The 26,147-nt window shown below is 38.4% G+C and overlaps 1 protein-coding gene across 1 annotated transcript in view; it reads right to left on the minus strand.

Moving 5' to 3' along the window:
- The window catches only part of lamc3 (laminin, gamma 3), a 154,391-nt gene extending 129,077 nt beyond the window's left edge, over positions 1 to 25,314 (minus strand). The window contains exons 1-2 of the mRNA XM_085280052.1: positions 24,766 to 25,314; positions 17,752 to 18,056 (exon numbers count right to left, since the gene is read on the minus strand). Of these exons, the coding sequence (XP_085136178.1) occupies positions 17,752 to 18,056; positions 24,766 to 25,153 (693 nt within the window). The 5' untranslated portion in view covers positions 25,154 to 25,314. The remainder of the gene's footprint in view (positions 1 to 17,751; positions 18,057 to 24,765) is intronic.
- Between the last annotated feature and the right edge of the window lie 833 nt (positions 25,315 to 26,147).

A 26,147-nucleotide genomic window follows, 5' to 3' on the forward strand; every position in this document is an offset into this window, starting at 1 on the left:
TAATCAGTGGGTCGATGTCCTCCAAAGCATACTGAAATACAGCCAGCAAAACCATTAATAGTCAGGTTTTAATGTAAGTAACACCTGTATACCGAATACCTACCCCCCCCCCCCCCCCCCCCAAAGAAAAGATCTCATGTTGCTACATGGCTTTACAGTTTAAATAAAATCATCTTAAGGTTCAAGAGGCTAATGAGAAATGCCAGTAATCCACGTTGCTTGAAAAGGTAATTAAGCACTTTTTCTAAACAGTGACTGGTATGGTTAAAAAAATATTTTATATATACGTATACATACATATACATATACATACATATTAGGGGTGCAACGATACTCGTATCGATATTGAACCGTTCGATACAGTGCTTTCGGTTCGGTACGCATATGTATCGAACAATACAAAATTTGTAACTTTCCTTCTGACGATACTGTCTGTGTTGAGCGCTCAGTGAATCTGCGTTCGACTACTCCGCCTAGGCTGCACTGTCGAGCGCAGATCCACTGAGCGCTCAACACAGACAGCATCGTCAGAAGGAAGAGCGCAGGGCAAGCTAGCGAGACAGAAGTTAAGCTCTCCTTGCAACATGGCAAATTGAACCTCCCCCACCCTCATTCAGATCTGGCGTTTGGAATTATTTTGGTTTTCATGTGAGGTATGACCCTGAAGGTAAGCGCGTCATGGACTAAAGTAAAACAGTGTGTTGGATGTGCCACGCAATGCTCAATTACATGGGTGGGAACTAGTGTGTTAGCGCAGTTAGCTCGTTAACGTGTTGGCCGTCTAGCCCCACGCACGGGGCGATCAGGGGTAGCTCGTTAACGGAGATTTGCCGTGTTGTGGCGTTAACGTCATTTCAACGAGATTAACGCTGACAGCACTAGTGGGAACACAACGAATATGACTGCGCGTTTACGCCGACATCATCCTAGTGCAAAGACAAGTGGAAGCAGACAAAAACAACAAGCATGCATGCTACAAACTTTACTCGAGTCATTTAGACAGCCGTTAGCACATGATTCTCCTTATGGGAACCTGATATGTTTAATATTGTGGCGAGCTCAGACAAGGAGGAGACGGAGGTGTCGTTTGGTCTTGCTTCCCGTGAGCTAGCCAGGGAGCACAGCCGTTTATTGACATCTGCAGAAGAACACTGCCGCTAGCTAACTGCTCAGCGCGGCAACAGCACAGCAACAACAACAACAACACACAGGGCGCCCTCTGACCCCGGAAGGACACACCGTCGCAGCGAGAGGGCGTCACCCGTCACTATGGCAACATGAACAAAACATAACTGTACAAACAGAACCCCGAACAGCCCTGACCCGCTACATAGCCCCCACCTAAAGGGTCAGTCGTCCCCGATGACCCCATTACCCCACACAAAGTCCTGCAAATGTCCAGGTGCCTTCTTTTGGCGCACCGGCCGGTCACGACCCGCGGGGGAAAAGTCACTCGGGTCAGAACATGGGGTGCCACCATCATCCCACTTCTGACACCAATGTGGCGAGCTTAGACAAGGAGGAGACGGAGGTGTCGTTTGTTCTTGCTTCCCGTGAGCTAGCCAGGGAGCACAGCCGTTTATTGACATCTGCAGAAGAACACTGCCGCTAGCTAACTGCTCAGCGCGGCAACAGCACAGCAACAACAACAACAACACACAGGGCACCCTCTGACCCCGGAAGGACACACCGTCGCAGCGAGAGGGCGTCACCAGTCACTATGGCAACATAAACAAAACATAACTGTACAAACAGAACCCCGAACAGCCCTGACCCGCTACAATATGCTGCTGAGAATATAGCCCAGAAGAAGCGTATAGTATAGCTTTGATTTTGGAAAGAGCCATTTTTCTGTAATAAACTCTCTTTTCCAAAGATGAGTGATTCCTCAATCAGATACAGGGCTTGCAAAATCACTAGCCCGACGTCCCGGGGCTAGCGATTTTTCCAGTCGGGCTACCAAAATCTATCTCTGCCCTGCCCGTCCGGCTATTGTAGGAAGGAAAAATATATGTCAATGCTTTTGCATTGTTTCGGAAATGTAGCTGGGTAATTATGTCATTGGCATCGATGAGCCACTGTCAATATGTGACATATTGAAATCGCGTTTGAATTTGCGCTTGTTTTTTGCTTTCACTTTGCAATCGCGCGAACTGTGTATAGAGAGCGACAGTACTGATTGGTGAGTGATGATAATTTGCGCACCAATTCCTCTGACATCGTCTTATCAATCGTTAGCTTACTATGCAAACATGACAAGTGAAATCTCCCGCAGCAAGCTTAAACATATGAGAGGTTGATCGCGCAGAGAATCGCTGACCGTTATGTGTGTGTGTGTGTGTAAAAGGAGCAGGATATATATTTTAGTTCTGCTGAGCCAAATAAGACAGGTCAGGGTTAAGAAGTGACAGCCAAAGAAAAGCTTACCACAAAATGGAAAAGTTATGACAAATCAGACTATAAGGCGAAAGGAAAGTGCAGGTTTATGGTTTCATGGACAAAATAATTTCTGTGGCTGCAATATGACAAGCTATATAACCGCGGCTGCACATAAGTGGTCCGCAGGTGCGCATTCGCTGTCAAAAAAAAAACAAAAACGCGCACAAGATATGAAGTTGCAACGCGTGTTTGCATACATAAGTTTTTCTGGAGGAGGACAGACATTTGTTTAGAACTCTTAAAGATGTCGAAGAAGCAAGCTCCTTTAAGCAATTACTGTGTTGTTCCTCCACCTCTAAACAAATGTCAGAAGGAGTCCGAACCACAAAAGAAGCACGTATTCTCGGAAAAGTGGTTGCAGGAGGTGAGCTGGCTTCAAACAAATGATGAACGCACAGAGATGTGGTGCGGAATGTGCCGTGAAAATCCCACTCTAGTGGACAAAAACAGTGCTTTTTATATGGACGCAAACGTGCGTTGCAACTTCTTATCTGGTGCCCGTCTTTTATTTTGACAGCAAATGCGCACATGCGGACCACTTATGTGCACCAGTGTAAATAACATAATGTTCTGTCGGGTGTGTTGTTGGTTTTCTCTCGATTTCTGAGTCGACAAGCGCCTTTGTTACTGGGACCAATCATTTTAAGAAAGGCCCCCATTAGAACCCATGAGAAATGCAAGAAATACATTATTGCTCAGTCTGCAATATCTTTCCCAGAACAAACACCAATTGCAAATAACATACTAAAAATAAACCTGAAAAATCTGTTTAGAACAGCGTACTATGTTGCAAAGAGTGAACTACCACTGGCAAAATTTAGCAGCGTTTGCAAACTTCATAAAGCAAATGGCCTAGATCTTGGTTCCACTTGCCTCTTACCCGTGACTTCAGTGGAAATTTCAAATTCAGGATCTGACACAGACTGATTCAAGTCCTACACAGTTCTTACAAGTTCATAGAAATTTCTGTTCAATTAGAACCAAGTATTTGAGTTGATGATTGTAATTTTTATACAATGTTGTAATTTGTTTTTCAACAATTTTTTTGATTAATGTGTTGTTTCCTTTACAATATTATACTTTAATGTATAATATTGTAAAGGAAACAAAACATCAATCAAAAAATTGCTCTCTTTTTTATTCGGGCTACTTAAATTTATTTTGGGCTACCAAAAACTGAAGAGTCCCTGCCCAAAGGGCTACCAGGGATTTTGAAATTTTGAGAGCCCTGAGATAAATTTATTTTTGTAATTACTTTTGTTTCAGCAACATTCAATTTAAAAACTGTACTTTTGAGTTAAAATATATATTTATAATTTTAATAAATGACAAATTAAAAAGGCATGAACATTTTTTTGTATCGAAAAAATATCGAACCGTGACACCAAAGTATCGAACCGAATACTATATATATATATATATATATATATATATATATATATATATATATATATATATACATATAATGGAATGCCCTTTAGGAAAATATTATATATATATATTCCAACCAAAGTCTGAATATATAGAATGAAACTTGAATATATAGAATGATCTTCAGAATATATAGAATGAAACTTGAATATATAGAATGATCTTTTGAATATATAGACTGAAACTTGAATATATAGAATGATCTTTTGAATATATAGAATGAAACTTGAATATATAGAATGAAACTTGAATATATAGAATGAAACTTGAATATATAGAATGAAGCTTGAATATATAGAATGATCTTTTGAATATATAGAATGAAACTTGAATATATAGAATGAAACTTGAATATATAGAATGAAGCTTGAATATATAGAATGATCTTTTGAATATATAGAATGAAACTTGAATATATAGAATGAAACTTGAATATATAGAATGAAGCTTGAATATATAGAATGATCTTTTGAATATATAGAATGAAACTTGAATATATAGAATGAAACTTGAATATATAGAATGAAGCTTGAATATATAGAATGATCTTTTGAATATATAGAATGAAACTTGAATATATAGAATGAAACTTGAATATATAGAATGAAGCTTGAATATATAGAATGATCTTTTGAATATATAGAATGAAACTTGAATATATAGAATGAAGCTTGAATATATAGAATGATCTTTTGAATATATAGAATGAAGCTTGAATATATAGAATGAAACTTGAATATATAGAATGTATGAACCTCTTTTTTAGAGATGATGTGTTTCTGAATTCTCTGCCTTTACAAAATGGCATCAGCTGAACTATTTCAGTACTTTTTAGAGCTTGACAACTGTTTTGCGACAGCTGTTCAAATTGCAAATTTCCATAGTCCACTAGTTGTATCCTGTGGTTGTACAGTGTTCGAACATTTACTGACAACATTTGAGATATGGCCATCCAACTAAACCCCAAGTCTCGCATATCAGTCAGCTCAGTAGCTGGTATGTTGTACCTAAAAGAGTTAGAAACAAAAGAAGAAATATGTTAACTTCTTTCTTATTTCTTGCATTCATTATCTTGTTTGCCATCTCTTGAATCTTTCAAGTGCCATACACATTATGAATGAATTTGTTTCCATTTTTATCACTTACCTTGGCCTTCCTCTTTGAGATGTAGAATGATATAATGAGCCCATAACATGTGCTTCAGCTTCTGCTCGAAGTGTTAGCTCAGTTGACATCTCCATCAGTGATTGATAAATTCCCTCAAGAAGTGTGCATAATCTTCTCCCAGAAACATTTTGTTGAACATTATTCATGAGCACTAGAAATGTTGCAATAATGAAAACGAGTTCTTCAAGGTGACGTAGTATAAATTCAAATTATTTCTACCATTTGCAATTTGAACAGCTGTCGCAAAACAGTTGTCAAGCTCTAAAAAGTACTGAAATAGTTCAGCTGATGCCATTTTGTAAAGGCAGAGAATTCAGAAACACATCATCTCTAAAAATGAGGTTCATACATTCTATATATTCAAGTTTCATTCTATATATTCAAGTTTCATTCTATATATTCAAGTTTCATTCTATATATTCAAGTTTCATTCTATATATTCAAGCTTCATTCTATATATTCAAAAGATCATTCTATATATTCAAGCTTCATTCTATATATTCAAGCTTCATTCTATATATTCAAAAGATCATTCTATATATTCAAGCTTCATTCTATATAGTCAAAAGATCATTCTATATATTCAAGTTTCATTCTATATATTCAAGTTTCATTCTATATATTCAAGCTTCATTCTATATATTCAAGAGATCATTCTATATATTCAAGAGATCATTCTATATATTCAAGTTTCATTCTATATATTCAAGAGATCATTCTATATATTCAAGAGATCATTCTATATATTCAAGCTTCATTCTATATATTCAAGAGATCATTCTATATATTCAAGAGATCATTCTATATATTCAAGCTTCATTCTATATATTCAAGAGATCATTCTATATATTCAAGCTTCATTCTATATATTCAAGAGATCATTCTATATATTCAAGAGATCATTCTATATATTCAAGAGATCATTCTATATATTCAAGTTTCATTCTATATATTCAAGTTTCATTCTATATATTCAAGCTTCATTCTATATATTCAAGAGATCATTCTATATATTCAAGTTTCATTCTATATATTCAAGCTTCATTCTATATATTCAAAAGATCATTCTATATATTCAAGTTTCATTCTATATATTCAAGCTTCATTCTATATATTCAAAAGATCATTCTATATATTCAAGTTTCATTCTATATATTCAAGTTTCATTCTATATATTCAAAAGATCATTCTATATATTGAAGCTTCATTCTATATATTCAAAAGATCATTCTATATATTCAAGTTTCATTCTATATATTCAAGTTTCTTTCTATATATTCAAAAGATCATTCTATATATTGAAGCTTCATTCTATATATTCAAAAGATCATTCTATATATTCAAGTTTAATTCTATATATTCAAGTTTCTTTCTATATATTCAAAAGATCATTCTATATATTCAAGTTTCATTCTATATATTCAAGCTTCATTCTATATATTCAAAAGATCATTCTATATATTGAAGCTTCATTCTATATATTCAAAAGATCATTCTATATATTCAAGTTTCATTCTATATATTCAAGTTTCTTTCTATATATTCAAAAGATCATTCTATATATTGAAGCTTCATTCTATATATTCAAAAGATCATTCTATATATTCAAGTTTAATTCTATATATTCAAATTTCTTTCTATATATTCAAAAGATCATTCTATATATTCAAGTTTCATTCTATATATTCAAAAGATCATTCTATATATTGAAGCTTCATTCTATATATTCAAAAGATCATTCTATATATTGAAGCTTCATTCTATATATTCAAAAGATCATTCTATATATTGAAGCTTCATTCTATATATTCAAGTTTCATTCTATATATTCAAGTTTCATTCTATATATTCAAAAGATCATTCTATATATTCAAGTTTCATTCTATATATTCAAGTTTCATTCTATATATTCAAAAGATCATTCTATATATTCAAGTTTCATTCTATATATTCAAAAGATCATTCTATATATTGAAGCTTCATTCTATATATTCAAAAGATCATTCTATATATTCAAGTTTCATTCTATATATTCAGACTTTGGTTGCAATATATATATATAATATTTTCCTAAAGGGCATTCCATAATATGTATATATATATATATATATATATATATATATATATATATATATATATATATATATATATATATACACACATATATACATATAAAACTGGGTCTTATATATAAGACCCAGTATAGTAAAGCTTGTGTACTTTTGAAATGAATTACAATCAACACAAGTAATTAGAGGCTTAAGTTGTCAAAATGAGAGTTGCACACCTGCAGCGATGACAACTCATTAAACGGTAAATAAATAAACGATTGATTTATTTAACTGGTGAAACATTGTGTAATAATCTTATTTTGCATTACTGCAATTTTCCACAGCAGTGGTCATTAATTGAATTAATTGAATCATAATGTGTATGCAGTAATAAGAACAAAAGTATTGCGCTCTACTTCACTAAGCACGGAGTAGGCATATCAGAGGAGGGGGTGGGGGAACCAGGCAGGCAAGTCGAGCTACACGGCATCACACCATACACACAAAACATACCCCACTCTTCTGCTCACATCATATACCAAGCACACCCTCTGAATTTAAGCAGAATCTTTTTCCCCCTCTGACATGTCAGTGGCACTGTTGCCTTGCTTTGCTGCCTCCTGTTTCAATCAATCCACCGCCCCAGCATACACCTGTAGGCTCTGGTGGATATTTACTTATCACTCCCCAGGTTTTCTGTGTAGTATATTTGTGAGCTTGGAGCCTAGATGCAGAACTCTAAATGTTTTCTGCTGCTGATATGAATCAATCATTTTAAATGGGAGCTGCCTGACTGCATTGATTGTGTGGAATCTTACTGGGAGATTTGGCCCAAATTAGTTTGTACACATAAAATTAATCATTAAATAAAGTGGATCATATTTTGCATACTTCCCTAGTTAAGATTTAATGCTCTGAGATACAGTAGACAACATTACAGGCTACATGAGAAAAACGGAAAACTGTTGAATACAATAAACTAGTATACAGTATAAGCCGGTGCTGACTGACATACCCTTACAAACCTAACTTGTTTTTCTTTTTACGGATGGAATCCTGTTAAGCCTTTTTACACACTAATGCAATAATTGATTGATTTTTCTATTCAGCTGGTCACAGTGGTTCCACATATACAGCACTCTGGGAATTATCACATAGATGTTGACTGAGGAAGAGACACCAGAATCAAAAGTTGCTTTTTACTGATGCTGTTCCTCTGAGACAAGCTGTAACTGTGGACACACCTGTGAGTCAAACTTTGCAAGACAGACAGATACAAGAGTTTGTGTGTGAATGAAAAGAAAACCAGTTCAATCAATAGACATTATATACTGTATACTCATAGGCTACCTGTTTCCCTGCACAACACAAATCTGATCAGCCAATCAGATGCTGGCAGCTCATATTTAGCCATACGGACATGATGTCAAGATGTCCTGCTGATCTTCAAACGAGCATGAGAATATGGAAGAAATGTGATTTGAGTGACTTTGAACATGGCGGGGTTGTTTGCCCTTTAGTGCAAACTGAGCATCATTAAATGCCACATGCATGAGTATTGTTACTGTGTCCATCCTTTTATGAACACAGTGTACCGATCTTCTGATGGCTGTTTCCAACAGGATAATGCACCATGTCACAAAGCAACAACCTGAAACTAACAAGGTGTGCCTAATAAAATGTCCAATTTCCTGAAGTCTACACATCTATATGCCTGTGAAGGTTCTCAGTCATCCATGTCATCGTAGTCAAAGGAGCTTGCAAAGAAAAGCGTCTGGACTTCTTTAAGTTGCTTGAAGACGTTTCACCTCTCATCCGAGAAGCTTCTTCAGTTCTAAGGTCAAATGGTGGGAAGTCCCAGATTTAAACCTAGTGGGAGTATCCCCCCGCAGAGGGACAAAAGGACCCCCTGATGATCCTCTAATCGCCTGAGCCAAGGTGTGAAACTGGGCGTGGGTCCCAATCAGCCAGGGTTTCGGGTGAGCTCATTGTGAAACCTGGCCCCACCTAATCATGCGAATTCCTGAGATCAGATGGCCAAGGATGTGAGTGGGCGTTAAGGCATCTGGATTATAGATGGCAGAGAGTTGGTGTCGTAAACCACCGCCTCTGTTCAAAGATGGTCGCTCACAGTGGACATAGATGGCTTCTTTCACTCCTCTTTCAAATCATCTGTCCTCTCTGTCCAAAATGTGAACATTGGCATCCTCGAAAGAGTGTCCTTTATCCTTAAGATGCAGATGGACAGCTGAGTCTTGTCCTGTGGAGGTGGCTCTTCTATGTTGTGCCATGCGCTTGTGAAGTGGCTGTTTGGTCTCTCCGATGTAGAGCTCTGGGCATTCCTCACTGCACTGTACAGCATACACCACATTGTTAAGTCTGTGTTTTGGAGTTTTGTCTTTCGGGTGAACCAGTTTTTGTCTGAGCGTGTTGCTGGGTCTGAAATGCACCGGGATGTTATGCTTGGAGAATCATCTCCAACTCAGCCGCAGCTTCATTTGTGACTAGCGGAACTTTCAAACAGCCGGTCTCTGCATTAAATGGGTCGACGAGGAACGTAATCTGTGGCCTTTTCAATTGTAGATCATGGAACCGGGTCACAAAGCGTTCGTGCAAGTTTTCAATCAGCGTTGCATATCTGGCTCTTTGCTTACTCAGGGCAGCGCTGGCGACTTGCCCGCTGGCTTTTAGCAGAGTGGAAAAATGCGTTAAATCTCCCTTTTGAATATGTGTCTTGAACAGCTTCAGTTTGTTGACAAACACAAAAAACACACTTTGCACCAGGTCAGGCAGCATTTTTAACTTACCCTGCAGGGTCAGGTTCAGTCTGTCCAAGTGACACAGCATGTCGACCAAAAAGGCCAGATCCATAATCCACTTGAGGTCCGAGAGCTCGGGATAGTCCTTGTCCTTCTCTTCCATAAACAGTTTCACGGCATCCAAAAGCTCAAAGAAGCGAGAGAGTACCTGGCCTTTTGACAGCCACCTCACAGTGCAGTGCAGCGGCAGGTCACCTGGAAGCCCTTGGTCCAGCTCAGCGATGAGATTCTTGAATTGCCTGTGGTTAAGCGCATGTGTGCGGATATAGTTGACGATTTCCATCACAGGCTTCATGACGTTACCTAAATTCAATGATTTAGACACGAGTTGCTCCATGTGGATGATGCAGTGGAAATTCCAAAAGTCAGGAATAGTTTGGTCAGCTTTGCACAGCCCACAAGCCCGTTCACAGATCCCATCATGGCTGGTGCTCCATCCATGGCTATTGCATTTAATTTCGTTATGGGCAGATTTGCTTTTTCAAATGCAGCCATCGCGGTTTCTTTCACATCTATGCCACGGGTTCAATATCCAGGAGTTTTTCTTTGATCACACAATCGTTTGACACAGACCGTGCAAATATTGCCAACTGAGGCTTGTCTTGTATAACACAACTCTCATCCAATGCCACACCAAAATACTCACATGCTTGAAGGTCAGAGTGTAACTGTGATTCAATAGCCGTGTTAATGTCCGATATTCTGTGTTCAACAGTGTGGCGGGACAGTTGGACGTCTGATACCATGCGTTTTAATTTGTCGTTTTCAGGAGACAAGATTTCAACAACGTCACTGAGGCATTTTTTAACGAACTCCCCTTCACTGTATGGCTTTTTAGCCCATGCAAAGTTCCAAGCCAGCTGATAGGATGCGAGCGTTATGGTCTCTGACCGCTTGGTATATTTTTGGAAAAATTGTATCTGCTTTTCTGCATGACTTTTCAAAGTGGCCAACTCGTGCTTGCGAAGTTCAGTCCCTTTTGGAAATTCCTGGTCGATGTTAGCATGGAGTGAGCTGAAGTGGCGCTGAAGATTTGAAGCTTTGAAATGCGCTAATGACGTCTGATATATAAGGCAGAATGGCTTGCCATTGCGTTCAACAAAAAAATAGAAACTCTCTGTTAAAAACGTCCTGTGTTCATCTTCATATTGTCTTTTTGCTGTGCATTTTTTCCTGCCATTTTAAGGGCCAACTTGCTCCTACTGGGAAACTTTGCGGTATTTTCATCTCACACACATGCGCATTTGATGAAAATACCGTATTGAACTCAAGTGATGCAAACGTGCACATTTTAAAACAACAACACACAAAAAAAAAACAACACAAAACACAAACACAAACTTTGATATGAACGTAAGAGCCGCATGAAACCAGGCAAAGAGCCGCACGCGGCTCGAGAGCTGCCGGTTGGCCACCCCTGGTATAAAGTATAAAGACACCTTTTTGGTTAATTGTTGAAATTCTTCAAGATGAAACATACGATGGACCCAACAACATGCAGACATTATGAGGTTGGCGAAGGATTCATTAGCTTTGCTAATGATTTCTATTTTTCCTTTTTTTATGCTTTTAACTTTCCCTCACACAACTTCTAACTGAACTCTAGTGGTCATAAAAGATTAAAGTGTCCGCAATAGCCTGTCTTTCTTTCACACTAGTTATAACTCTTGGACTACCTGCTTCCCATTCGTCCCTTATATAATCCTTAGTCCCTTAATTACTTAATCCCACATAATCCTTTCATGGCGAGAAAGGCATTTCTTTCTGTGTTAATTCATGAAGCTGAAAAAGTGAACTGAAAAAGTAATGCTCTTTTCACAATACCTCTTGAAAGCAGCCTGTCCTTCGAGCCTAGAGTTTAGCCTGCTATTGTCCCAGCTGCCGTAGTCAGAGTTTTATAAGAGACAGATACAGAGGCCAAAATAGCAGCACAGCGGTGAATGGCTAGTGTGAAGGGATTAATCAGAAAAAGACAGTTTAATAATTTCTAAACTAGAAAAGTGGGGTGCAGCTGTGTTTTCTAGCAAGCATTGAACTTCTCTTATGCAAATAAATAAATATATATATATAAATAAATGGTGGCTCCACCGCCATAAGAGGTGAAACAAAGCAATACACACCAGAGTGGAAAGAGAGAGCGAGAGATGCAACAATGAAGCGGGAGAATAATGGGAGTGTGGAGAGAAGATTCTTGTGCTTGTAGAAATATCCAGAGTGGTCTTTTTTTGACAGTGGGTTAAGAGGCTATTGCTAAGCCACAGACATATTTATTTTTTCATTCACTCTCCTTCCATTGTTGTCCTAGCGGGAGAGATGGAGTGGAGTCTTTTGGAGTCCAATCCAGTTCTGTCGTCCTTTTCCTCTTTCATGCAGCTGTTTGTCATCTTACTGACAGTTGCCTGCCACACAATGTGCCGAACCTCTAACAACACTAAAGCTAATCCAATAGTGCATTTCATTTCTATTTTCACTGCAGCTAGATGCAAGGGAACCTTACATAGCAGAGATGTGGCGAGAATGTCCTTATCCTTCTCAGCGCGGCTTAGCTCGTGCTTGAGAGATGATGTGGCTTCAGTCGCTGCCTTCTACCCTCCGTCTTTTCCCAGTTTAAAATGTGATCACTCTTGAAGAAAGCAGCCTCTTTCTGCTCTGCAGGAGGTGGAACAAACATCACCCATTTAAAGAGTCTTAGTTGAGGACTGGATTTTTTTTTCTTTTATGGAGACAGCGCGTGGCAGAGGAAGCATGTGTGTGCTGTTGTGGAAAGAGGTGGGCACCATAATTGGATCTGAGGTGTGGTCAAACAGTTTTACAAATAGGCAGGTTTTAACAAAAAGTTTGTAACACCAACAAATGACTATGTGAACGATTTCACAAAGATCTGCGTATTTTTCACTGAGGCCGTTTTGTTTTTTTATTTTAAAATCCAATTTGTATATATTCAAATATTCAAATCAAATGTTCCTGAAACGAGCAAGCGTGGGGGGGATGAAAGCCTGCAGAAAACCATGAACTTCAACAGAAAGAAAAAAGACCTGGATTTAGTCATGTTACGAATAAATCACCTTAAATGTCATTTGTAATGGTTGTATACTGTATAACAGAACATTTTGGCAGGACGAGCAACACAAATCTTCCCCCACCATTCTCATGTTTAGGGTAGGTTAGGCAAGGTTAAATTGCATATCCCCCAGATATCCACACTAACTCTTCTTATTTAATGATGCGGAGGAGGATGGCTTACTTTACAGAAGTGCTAGTTTGGCTCTGTCAGGTGTATTTTCACACTAAATTTTAGGAGGAAGGTCACATATAAGAATGTGTTATTATTATTTTCTGGAAGACGTTGCACAGGACAGGAGGAAATCTGACTGCGGACTGATCTCAAGGAGCCGGACTTTTGTTGTAATGTTTTAAATGAGTAGACGTTCCCCTTTTTCAAGGTCTTACAAAGTTTTTCTTCGGATATTGTGTCCTTTTTTAAAGCCCTTTTACACTGACCAGTGAATCATTCAAGTATTAAGTAAAAGGTCCTAACTCAAAGGATGAACCTGTTAATGATATGCGATACTGCAAATTTTTGTATTGATTGAATACCAAGTATTGAAGGCCAGTATTACCAATACAAATACTAATAGTTTTAACTTATAAAGTCAATTTATGTAGCAGAGGGAAGTGTCATGATTTCTGAGATGAATCATTATCAATTTTCTGAATTCTAATCACAGTTTATTGACCACTGAATCACTGTGATTTTTACTTTCCATAGGAATCAGTTAACACCATAAAACAAGCCTTTCAGCCTTTTCTGTATTTGAAACTGGGTTTTTTTTGGAGATGTGGAATGTAAATGTGTCTGTCGCTAAAGCACTTTGGACCAACTTCAGTTGTTTAAATGGGCTGTGTATGTAATAATGAAACAGACCTGACAGTCAACACAAAAAGGTTATTATATTCAAACATTTTTCATAGCTCATGTTTAATTTCCAATAAAATAATGTATGAATTGTACCACATTTCAGTGGGCAGAATATATTATCTGAATGTCTGAATATAGTCTAAAGATAATTGGTCTGCTAATGTAGCAAGTATGACGACCAATAACACTTTAACATTAACTAATGCTGAAGCTCCAACATCAGTCATGATTGAAGCTTTACTTTCACCAATATATAGGCTACCTGGTTATTCTTTGCCTCTCTGAAAGACTGTGACAGCAGGCTCTGGGTCTGTCTGAGGGATTTACTTCCTCCTCTCTTCAATTCTTTCAGTGCTTGTTCTCTTTTTAGTGGTCCTTTATGTCTTTATATAAGTCGGTGGTGTTGCCACAGTAGTGAATTTCCTTCCAACACACATTGCAGTTTGCAGTTATTTAATGTAATGGTGTAAAGTGCTTCAACACGATGCTTGCATTCAAAGAAGAACTTTGAACATCCTTCAAGAAGCCTGGAGAACTATTCATTAAGACTACTGTGAAGAAAAGTGTGACTGTTTATCTTTTAGAACTGTTCCTTCTTAAGTCAGTAAAATAAAGACTTGCTTTTATTCTGTTAATGTTGTGAATCTTTGAGTAAAGAAGGGAAAGTACAGTTCCTTCTGATTAAAAGGGTTGTATGAGACTATCTAAATACTTCTAAATACTACTGATTTATGTTTCCTGCTTACTTGTAAGGCCAATAGAAATAGAAAATAATGGCCTCTGAATTATTGTGGGGCTAAGTAAAATTTTGATAAGCTTGATTAAAACATACAATGTAATTTTCATCTACTATATGCAAATGAATATTAAATGCAAATCCTAGTTGATATAATTAAAGGAAAAGGTTAATTTTAGCATTGCTCAGTAGAATTTGTCCACTGGAACCAGTTGTAAATGCCAAATAGCCAATGTACAACTAGCCAATGTACTCTAGTATTGGGTACTGTGGATTTATTGGCCCACGTGGCACCACAGTTTGTTTCCATGGCAGAAGGATGTGGTTCTTGCCTTATGTGTGTCATGTGAGTATCTGTAACTCACAACTGAATTGATTTAAAGGTTGCAGAGGCCTGAAGCCTACCCTTGCTGCAATAGTTTAAGAGGTGGGGGACAGCCGGACAGGTCGCCAGTCTGTAAAGAGCGTTAGTTTGAAGCTGAAATTCTTAATGTGTATAATAACCCAAGTTAAGGAAGGGACGGAGAAGGTGCCAGTGTTGTGAAAAACTATGAACTGGAAATGACAATCCACATATTCTCAGGTTGCTTTTGTGTTTTACACCAGTGTGTGCGCGACAACAAGTGTACATGATCCATCTGCACACGAGGCCTCTCGTTCTCCATCGCTGTGTATTTGTGGAGGAAGGTGAACGAGCCCCACCCACAGTGAAAGTCAGGAGCATCGAAGCAGTGGAACAAGAAATTACAGCAGAATGACTTCCGTCTTATAAAACTGAAGCTTTCTACACAGCAGACACGATTCCTCTCTTGGTTAGTAGTTATTTTAGTGCATTCTCGGGTCTGTCTTTTCATCCTCCATTTCTCTTTACTGTTCTTGAATGTTGCGATGGAGCATCTCCCAGCTGTTAACTGTTATGTTACCTGCACTTTTGATTAAAGCCGCAAGTAAGAGGGATCGCATTTAATAGAGGTCCATTCTCCCTGCACTCATCATTGCTCCCAGTGGTCGTTGATAAATCAATATGCAGGACATTTTTACTGGTATAGCACCCAGCTCTGTCTACAAAGTTATGAATATAAATATACATTTGTCTTTACGTGTGCTTTTGCATTAAATTTGAAATATAAAAGTTGTATAACTTACAGCTCAAAGCTCACATTACTTTGCATGTATATATGATTTATGTCATTTCAAGTGACTTTATGGCTTTGAGTATTTAAGGTCCAGCTAAAAATAAAAATAATAATAATAACAGTAATAATAACTCTCTCATAATTACAGAAATAACTTACAAATTCAATGTTTTGTCATCCCAGGATGCCAGGACGTAAATTACTGCCTGTCAGAAAACACTGGCAATGGCAATATTAGACTCGGAGAGGTAACGGTCCTCTTCTAAAAAGGGAACAAGGTCCACATTTGGTAGCTGGAGGGCTGTTGGTGAAATAAGTCACCAGTTAGTCAGCCAAGAGCCATTGATTTGTGTCCAGTTTGGGAGCATTGTGCTTTCCCCTTTCCGTTTCACTTGCTTTTTGCTTTGGTTTTCACTCACTGGTCTTATTAAGCACAAAACAAAAACAAAAAGAGACCTACTTGGTTACAATTAGGACAAGGTTGTGGTTTGTGGTGAAATGCTCCATTTAACAACATTATCCCTGCAAATTAAATAACGACACTAACCCAGTATGTTAAATTTGACGCCACAGGGTCTTTCATATTTGTAACATGCACGTCACCAGTGCCAAAATCCAGTGTGTATCAGTGTGTGTTTGTAAGTTGGCAGTGGCTTTAGAAAAAACAAAAAACAGCTGCATATGAGTCCCCGGAAATGTTTTGCTTGAAATTTCTTTGGTTAATTTATAGGATCCACTGCTTGCCCACTGCATACTTTCTTTCCACTATTTTCAACCACACACACACATATGTTTCTTTCATATGTTCATAAATAGTATTAGTAATGTATGAAGCATATGGTTCCTTCAGTCTTGTAGGATCTCTATGTCCTAATTAGACAGCTTAATTTATTTTGACATGATTACTTTTGTCTATTTAGAACATACAGTAATTATCAAGGCTTTCTGGTGGTCGATACTTAATAATAAAGGAATTCACCCAATGTTTTCCAACTTAAGTTGCAATATAGGAAACTTGTGAACAGATGCATGTATGAATGCATACTCATAGCACCATCAAAGAAAAAGGAGTGGCTGCATAAAGTACTTTATTTTCTCATTTTTAGATACGGTTCACCGTGCCCACCCCTCCCAGACTCGCCCACAAGAGACTTCCATTAATTCAGCACAACCCTCTCAAGGCTTCATCAATGTTAATCAGAGCTAAACATAACATGCTCGAAGGCATGCATATACATGCATGGCTACGGGATGTTTGTTTGTGTGAAAGTGTGTGCAGTCGAGAGGCTTTGATAAAATCAGTGCTCGAAGGGGGGGCAAGAACATTACATGCACTTATAAACTTTACGTCAAGTTATGCGGTGCTGTTAACACTGTTATCACGCGAGCAGCTGTTACATCCAGAGAAGCCTGCTGCTACTGCTTATTCTCACATTTAGATATATTCATTTCCTCTAAGAAAATTAATATGAGCCGAAGCTAGCACCCATTGTGGATTATCATCAATGTAATGTATCAAATATTTTTTTTCATGTTATAGCTACATGAATATTTGCTATTTATGATAAATATGTATTTTTGAATGCATTTTGGATTTTTATTTTTTTTAAAGTTTTTTTCTTTCACTTTTCTACAGTTTATGATTATATTAAGTAAAGAAAACAGCTTTGAAAATCAGTGGCAATGGGTCTGATGGAGCGATAGATTCCAGTTTTTAAATTGTGATTCAAATAGCCATAAATACATACAGAGGAGAGGCATAAGTGAGTGTCTACAGCCTCCTTAAAAGCACTGAGGCTCTGTCATGGTTTGGGTCTACAGTTGAGCAACTGGTGTTGGATATCACGTCAAAATTGATTAACTTATTTACACAGAGAAGTATAGATATTGATCCAGCATGGAATGCTATCTGATTGGCAAAAGTGACATTTTAGCATAACAATCATCCGAAACACACTGCCAATGCAATAACAGCATATCTGGAGAACACACAATGAAACACTATCAGTCATGAATACATGTATACATGTCACCCAACAAAATGCATCCTCACCTGCAACACCAAGCTTTGGTCAAAGTTGTAGGCACTGGGCCGACCTTCCAGTGTGGAGAAAGCCACGTTTCCTCCAGTGAGGGGCGAGATATCGCTGAACTCGTCTGTACATAAAGCAGTCCTTTCATCATCCCCTGGGCGAATGTAACCTTTAGCGTCTCTCTCGTAGGTCTTTCGACAAGAAGCGCTGTAATACTGGTAAGGTAACCAGGGCCCATCGTTTTCTGTACGCTTGTAGATGGCAAAGCTCTCTGGTCGACTGGTGTAGAATTTCAGTCGTATGTAGGTTATCTCAAAGGATTTCCCTGTGAAAAACAAATAAAATATGAATTAAAAGGTCTAAATGAGTGCAGACAATTTCAGATTTAATTTGTGAAAAAGAAAAAAGCAATCACTGCAACTAATAGCTCGAACACAATTGAGGAGATGCAACCAGATTTTTCATTTGACTTGCTGTTGAGGATTTAGCAAATCTGCTCGTCTTGTGCTGTATTTGTTGCATCGTAAATGAAGAAATACAAAGTGTTGGTTCAAAATACATCAACTAGATCAGCGGTCCCCAACCTTTTTTGCACCACAGCCCGGTTTAATGTCAGACAATATTTTCACGGACAGGCCTTTAAGGTGTCGCAGAAAAATACAACAAAATAAAATGATTCAACCCAGACAAAAACAAAAATAATAATAAACATGAATTCACTGTCTAATTGTGTAACTTTACTCCCGAAAAGGCCCTTTAATGCTCTCTGGTTGCTATGGTAACATATAAATATTTCTTTCAAAATAAGACACACAACTACAACACGGGAGAAGACCAAGGGAAACTGAGTTAACGATAAAAACCCTGAAAGCCATAAATTTTACACCCGAGTCTCAACTCTCGCACCTCGGTACCAAACAACTCACAGACTGGTACCGGTCCATGGCCCGGGGGCTGGGTACCGCTGACCTAGATACATTTGTGATGGTATGAGAGGAAGAGGTTATAAAAGGATGCCACTAACAGTTGCCTACCGGTTTGCATGCCAGAGTCAGGAGGGGATATTTTTCTTTACAGCACTTCCTGTTTAGACAACTGCAGTAGGGAGGTCAGTGATTAATGCTATAGCTCTTGTCCTAATATAGAAAGCTGACATCTTCTTCCTGAATCAATGCTTCTTTTTGATTGAGGGGTGTTATTACCCCCACTGTTTACTCATTGTTGACAGTTCAAACAATAACCTTGGAGCCATATCGTGGGGGATTAACTGGGTAGACACAAAATGAAGTCATATTGAGACCAGAATGAGAAGAAGCATGTAGAAACTCTCTTAACAGTCTTCTTCAGTGCACTCTGGGGTATTTTTTCTACATCATTAGATACTAAGTCTCAATCGCTCTGCACATTCGTGGAGGGGTGCTATCCGCTGGTACAGCCGTAATGACATCTGTTGCTATTTTTCTGCCAAGTCAGAGCTAGGCATCTTTGTCTCTTGTCTCTGCAGAAATCTCTAATGGTATCATTCCTTTGGGATCTCTAAGATCATTTAGCTTTCATTTACTCACTGCGTGAGGTGAGCTCCGCCCTGCTGGGACTCAGGCAAGAGACATAAAAGATGCACAATATGAAGCAATTGTTGGATATCCCCTGCGATGAAATGTAGACTAATTGCAAATGATATTTGTATGTTTTTATGCCTAATGTTTAATGATTCATGATCCATATTCACTCAGGAGTGCATTAAAATATTCATTAGTTTATGTGGGCACAGCAAAGGGATTTTTTAGTTGTTGAACTTAATTTAGCAAAGTAACATATAACAAAAGAATACCTGTACACTGTGTACAATGGTGAAATGCATCCAAATAAGTAGCATTCTTACACTTCAGGAATGTAAAATGAACATCTAATCCTTTTTATGAATAATGTACAATTATATTTTACTCTCACGAAAAACTCTAAAAGTTATACAATATTAAGTGGTCAAAGAAGTGTATTAAAAATCATACTCCCTGAAAGTAGTGTTGTAGATATGTACTACTTGTAACTTAATACCAAGAGGGACGCTATTGAGCACTGAGCACGGCCGGTAAAACAGTTTTCTTTGACTTTACAGAGCAGATCTAGAATCATGTGCATTAAAGATCCAGCCTAAGCTTTCAATGTTTTCTCCAGATACACAAACGCACCGCTGATATTTTGGCAATGTTTATTGAGAATAAGCGTCGTATGCTGGAGAAGTTCAATGTCTGACTTGTTCTGACTCATCCATGTCAACTTGACACAGCTACTCTCATCTGCCCAGACTAAACCCAACACAAGCACTGTAGACTGTTTACATTCTGTTTAATCTCCGAGCGGAGATTTTTGAAATCAACAATCAAATATGGGAGTGGATTTGTCCTCTGATCACGCTATATCTCAGAGTTTGAGACCAATTCTTACACTGTGACAGGATTACGTGTCCTATGTGAGCCGATGCTCAGGCTGTGAAGGCGTCCCACCGAATGAGGCAGACTTTTATCGTTGTTTTACATCAGAAACAGGATGTTGCTTTTCTTTCACTGCGCTGAATGAGAACCAGCTGCAGACATCAGTGGGTGCTGTTAGAATGTGTGTGTGTGTGTGTGTGTGTGTGTGTGTGTGTGTGTTTGTTTGTGTGGCTCATCCAGTCTTTGTGGGAAAAAACCTGACCCCAATTCCTTACCAGCAAACTGCCTGGCATTTTTTTTTCTTTTCCACCCCTTCTTCCTCATTATGTTTTGTTTACTCCCCTTGAAGCAGCCCGACTCCCCCTTTCCTCTTAACTCTTCCACAGACCCGCTCTGACCTGGCTGCAGTGTGTGTCCCTGCGTCCCACTGCTGTGTTTATCATCGCTGCATTTGCCTGCGTTCCCTTCAGAGAGCGCTTGTTTTGTTTGGAGAGGCAAAGGGAAACAGTGATGTCTAAAGAACCCCCCGCCAACTACCCAGATGGATCACACAGTTTTCATGTGAACCAAAAGTATGCCACGCATACAAAATTTAGGGATATTCAGTTACATAAAAGTGTGTGATGTGAAAACTTAGACATCATTCACTTAGGAATGCGGTGTCAGGATGGAAGCATCAAAGCCGCCGGGTATAGGAAAACAAAGTTGGCAGATAGGGCAGTGGGAGCAAAGGTCAGTTCAGTCTCAGGGAGACAGACTTGTAGGTGCTGGAATAGTTAGAAGAATAACAAACTCTCCAATAACAAAGAAAATACCTTTGCAGCAGCTGGAGCACTGCCACCTTTTTCCAGAAAAAGAACTAGCCAGAAAATATAAACAACAAAGCCTCAAAGCACAGTCAGACATCTGCTTGCTATTGGAAATCAATACTCTCCATTTGATTGAGGTACTTCCTGTTTTCGGAGCACGTGACGTAACCGCTCATCTGTGCGCTGACATTTTCAACTTCTCTCATCATTTTTGTCCTTGTCTCTTTTTTCTTTGAAACACATCTTTCTGACAGGGAGGACTCATCTTCCCTCTACTGCATAGGTAGGGGAAGATTATTGGGGGATAAAGAAAATGTATGTGTGAACAAGTAAAAGCCTTCCCTGAATGCTATCAGCCCAAATAAACCCCTGCTACAAAGATACTATAGATACATGTTACAGACTATACACACTGAGAATATAGTTGGATAGATTTTACTCAAGTTCAGAAAAAAATCCATGCATTCCTCTTTTTACCAAGTGAACCAAAGCCCTCACTCCCAGGCAGGCTAGGGCAGGCAAGTGGACACTGGCAGGCACTTCTCCAATAAACTTGTAACCCCAAACTGAGAATGCAGTCAAGCTATCTCCATTATAAAATATTTGATCTGCTGCTCGACCTCTGTATTTATTCTATTTGTTTATTGATAATATAGATAGCCTTCCAGTAGCTGTACATTAAAGCAATACATTATAAAATAGTAGGGCACAAACCAGAAGGTGAGGGCTTAGGGAATGTTTTAATAAGGTATTGTGTCAGAGTGAACTAACTCTGTTATGTAAACATATTTCTGGGAATACGTCTCTCAAGGTTATTGAGAAGAATATTTAGAATATTTAAATCAAACATGAAAACTGATTTATTAACATTTGCAACAATCAAATTACATGTTTAACACAAAACAGAGCATGTCTACGAGAGGCCAAACGGAGTGCAACTTAAGAAAACACCAGCAATAAGAAAAACGCTGCAAAAGCACACAAAACAAAACGGAAATGGGAAAAACGACAACGGAAATAGGAAAAAACACAAGGGAAGTGTTTCTGGGGAGACAATAACCCGACGGACCAGTTGCAGGAACCCCAAACATGGTAGGCATGATTTATCATGATTCATATAATACTGATGACATATTTTTAGGCTAAAAGTTAGGCTAATACGCTTTCATCTTTTCTTTCCTCACAAAACCGATAGAACCTCCAGTTCTTTTAAGTGTCTCCCAGTGCAATTCTTAGCATATTTTGGTTCCTGCAACTGGTCCGTCAGGTTATTGTCTCCCCAGAAACACTTCCCTTGTGCTTTTGAAAATCAGTTTCTGTTTTTCCTATTTCCTTTTTGTTTTTTCCTATTTCCGTTGTCGTTTTTCTTACTTCTGTTATGTTTTGTGTGCTTTAGCAGCGTTTTTCTTATTGCTTGTGTTTTCTTAAGTTGCAGTCCGTTTGGCCTCTCAGGGCCACTGTACATGCAGTGTTGCCAACTTAGCGACTTTGTCACTATATTTAGTGAGTTTTCAGACCCCCTTAGCGACAAATCTGGCAACTTTTTCTGGTGTTATTGGAGACTTATTTATCTTTTGCATTGTTATTAATAAACAGAGAAATTAAAATCTACAAACCCAATGTCGGATATAACAGAAAAAAGCAAAAAGCACTTGCTTGTCATTTTGTTGGAACAAAAGAGGCATTTGAATAAATTCCACCATTTGCTTCTTTGAATGAAGTTTGTTTTATAAAAATAAAACCCAGAGGAGATTTCTTGCAATGCCATTCTACTGAAATTGGCAACAATGTAATTAGAGTGTTTTTGTGAGATAGTTCCCATTTAATTTGAGTGAACTGAGTGGAACTGCAAAAATAATCATTTACACCTGCTTTTAACCCCAAAATAGCACTTTTGTCAACATCAGCACATAATAAAAAAATCAACAAAGACGTGAAAAAAAACCAATTGTTTTTTTCCCTACTTTTAGCATCTAAAAAGTATCAACTTTTCCTAAAGTTGACTTTGTGAAGTATGAGTTTCAGTTGCTAGGTATAGCTTAACTGGAATACAGACAGATCTCATTTTAGCATTCAGGACCATTGTCATTTTCAGGACTATTGTTAGCTGTGTAGGCTGATTTGTTGTGGGTGTGCTGTCTTGTTAACAACCTGCCTATGGCATAATATAGGAAGAAGACACTGCTGACTTCTCTTCATTTGGGAAAAAACAATTTTGTGTGTTTGGACTGTTTCTGTATTTTTTGCAGGCAGAATAAAGCCAAAAGAGGGGAGATCGGGAAATTTCTCTGTTCAGACTTTGAATCAAATGTGCTTAATATAATGCTCTGCATAAAAAGTAATTAAAATTACATCAGTGTTAAAATCGACGTTATAAGAAATAAGCTAAATATTTTTCCCGGGTATGTCAAATACATATATGAACCATCTTGGTGATAAGAGACCTTTAATTGCAGAAAGGCACACAAGCCCAGCTCAAAAAAATAAATGGAACGGGGAAAATAATTGCATAAAAAGATTTGTATTAATGCGTTTTAACAGTAATCGCCACATTTTAATTCAGTTATAGTGCCAAATGTGCTGTGCTGCTTATTTCAGCAGTTTTGCACAGCATGGTAATGGGATAATGATGTTAATGGCTGGAGTGAGAAATGTCAAATGTGTTCACAGTGCACAAAATGTGCGTCAGAGGCATTTTTTCAGGGGGAAAGAGGACACAAAGAAGGCAATTTAAAACAAAAACAAAACAAAAAAAAAAAGATTTAACTTGTGTGTCTGATTTGCAGAAAAAGTCCCAGGTAATGCAAATTAATTTACCTTCCTGACAAATATCTATTGCCTTCCAAATATGATTCATGTAAATGCCTCGCTAACTTCCCGTGTCCCTCTTCTTGTTATTCTTATTATCATAAGCTACTTATTGCCTACAGTTTCTCTAAAAAACACATGATGGCTTCAGTTTCATTCATAGTCAGTTCTATATCTGCAAAACTGTGAATTTAACCTGTAGCAGAAGATTAATGCTAATTTGTAATGACACCATGTGAAAGTGTGGATGTCAAGTTTTAAAAAAAAAAGGTTAGATAACAGTCTGATTTGTTTTTAATGCTATCTATGAAGGCTCTGTGATGTGGTGCTATCAAAGTTTGATTCTGGGCCGAATCATATTCTTAAAATAAGTTGAGTGGCAGCCAGAATTGAATGGGTTCATACTCCATGACAGCATGTGGGCTAAATTAACGATACTGTGAGCCTGAAGACCGTTACTTTTTATGCATGTCAGATGCAACTGGTTATCTTCATGTAAAATCCCACCAAATTCTCAGACACGCTCTTGTGAAAGTGTCCTCACTGAAATACCAGAAGTCTAAGCTATGTCTGGGCCAAAGTGTTAACCTCAGAGTCAAGGCGGCCTAACAAAAATCATGTGTTCTGCAGCACATCTGTGTTGGATTAAAGATTTCTCCATCAAAGGCCTCACAATACACAGAATAATGCATGAAGATATGGGTGTCCAGAAACCTAAAAAGCTGATGGTATCAAATTTCAGTGTGCAAAAAAAAACAACCCTAACATGTACTGTATTTCTGTGAGATTCACACCAGACTGGAGTCTATCTGCAGTCTGTAGAGGCTCAGATCATCAAAACAACAAATGCAGTCCCGTATTATAAACATATTTATACACAACATTAGTATAACAGAGACTATAAGTGAACTCTAGACATAGCTATTAGACCAAAGTAACGTAAAGACAGATATTTAAATTAAGTGTTCAGGATGTGTGCTCTTACCGAGGTGAAGGGTGAGGTTCACGGAGTTGGGATATTGGATACGAAAGTACATGGACTGACTTTGCCACCATGTGGGCTCCTCATTCCGGTGGAAGTCTGTCAGGAGGCTGGTATTGTGGCTTAGGTATGGATCTGAGGCATCACAGATGTGGCATGAACGAGTTGACCCTGTCTGCATGCAGTAGTCCTCAGGTGGAGAACCACACACATTGGAAGCCACCACCGTGCGACTGAAGGCAATATTCTCAAACTTGGGCATACAGCTGCTTGGCACACCCTCCTCATCATAGCAGGAGTCCATAGCAGCCCAAACAAAAAGGTGTAAGTGCAGATGAAGGGAGAGCAGAAGGGCAAGGACAAGAGGTCTCACAGTAAATGATGTATCCATGTCTACAGCAGTTACATTTACACTCCACAATCAAACATCCACACTATGTTTTGACAAAGTGATCCATACACATGAAGACCCTGATTTGAGAAAACAATCCAAGAATAGGAAATAGGTCCAGCTCAAAAGTTTCTTTGTCTGTTCTTTGTGGTGTGCCTCTGTTAGATCTCCCACATATGTTCTCCCTCTGTGGAGTGGAAGTTTATGCAGGAACTTCTCACATCGGGAGCAGCATGAGGCAGAGGAGGGACAGGGGTGGGGGCTTGAGGATCAAACGGTTCATATAACTTCTCCACCTGCTGGTCGATAGACACATTACACCATGACCAGCTTTAGATTTTGAGTGGATATGAGTGAAAAAATATCATCTGAAAGGAAGACACATTCAACATCCATTTAAATATTGCAGCACCGAGGTTTTTCCACCACCGAGTAAAAAACGTAACTGGCAGTTGGCCCCACAGCGGGGCGTTGTGATAAATGCTGACTGTAGTGATTCACAGTGGAAGACTGAAGGTGCTGAAACTGTCTGGAAAATTTCAGCCGGCACGGGTCATCTTCATAAAAGGATGTTGCTCAGGGGAGTTCTGCGACCTAAAGGGGCAATTTATTTAAAAAAATGGAGAAGTGAAAGAGCTACACTGCTTTTTCTGCAGGATCCTCTCGAGACCCAGCTGTTATGAAGAGTGAAAAGTGGTTTGCGTATCTTTGTAATTCACGCTGACTGCTCAGGCTCCTATAAAACATCCATCAGCGTTTGATGTCACTTAACCAGCAACCTCGAGGCCGATAGCTGATAACTCAACAACTCTGTTGTCTTGTCCAAAGACAATCACATGAACCACAAGAGCTAAAATACAAAACTTTAGTCCTCACACCAGTGGGTGACGTCACCCACTCTTGCATACTGCAAAGCCTTGTATTAACAGTCTACATCCTATGAAGTTGCCTAGATAGCTATAAGAAGATAATGCGTGATATCTTTGCTCTTAAC

The sequence above is a fragment of the Mchenga conophoros genome, linkage group LG7, assembly GCF_057382185.1.
Source record: "Mchenga conophoros isolate Kocher_MC1m ecotype Shallow Benthic linkage group LG7, M_conophoros_male_GT1.1, whole genome shotgun sequence".
Classification (NCBI taxonomy): domain Eukaryota; kingdom Metazoa; phylum Chordata; class Actinopteri; order Cichliformes; family Cichlidae; genus Mchenga; species Mchenga conophoros.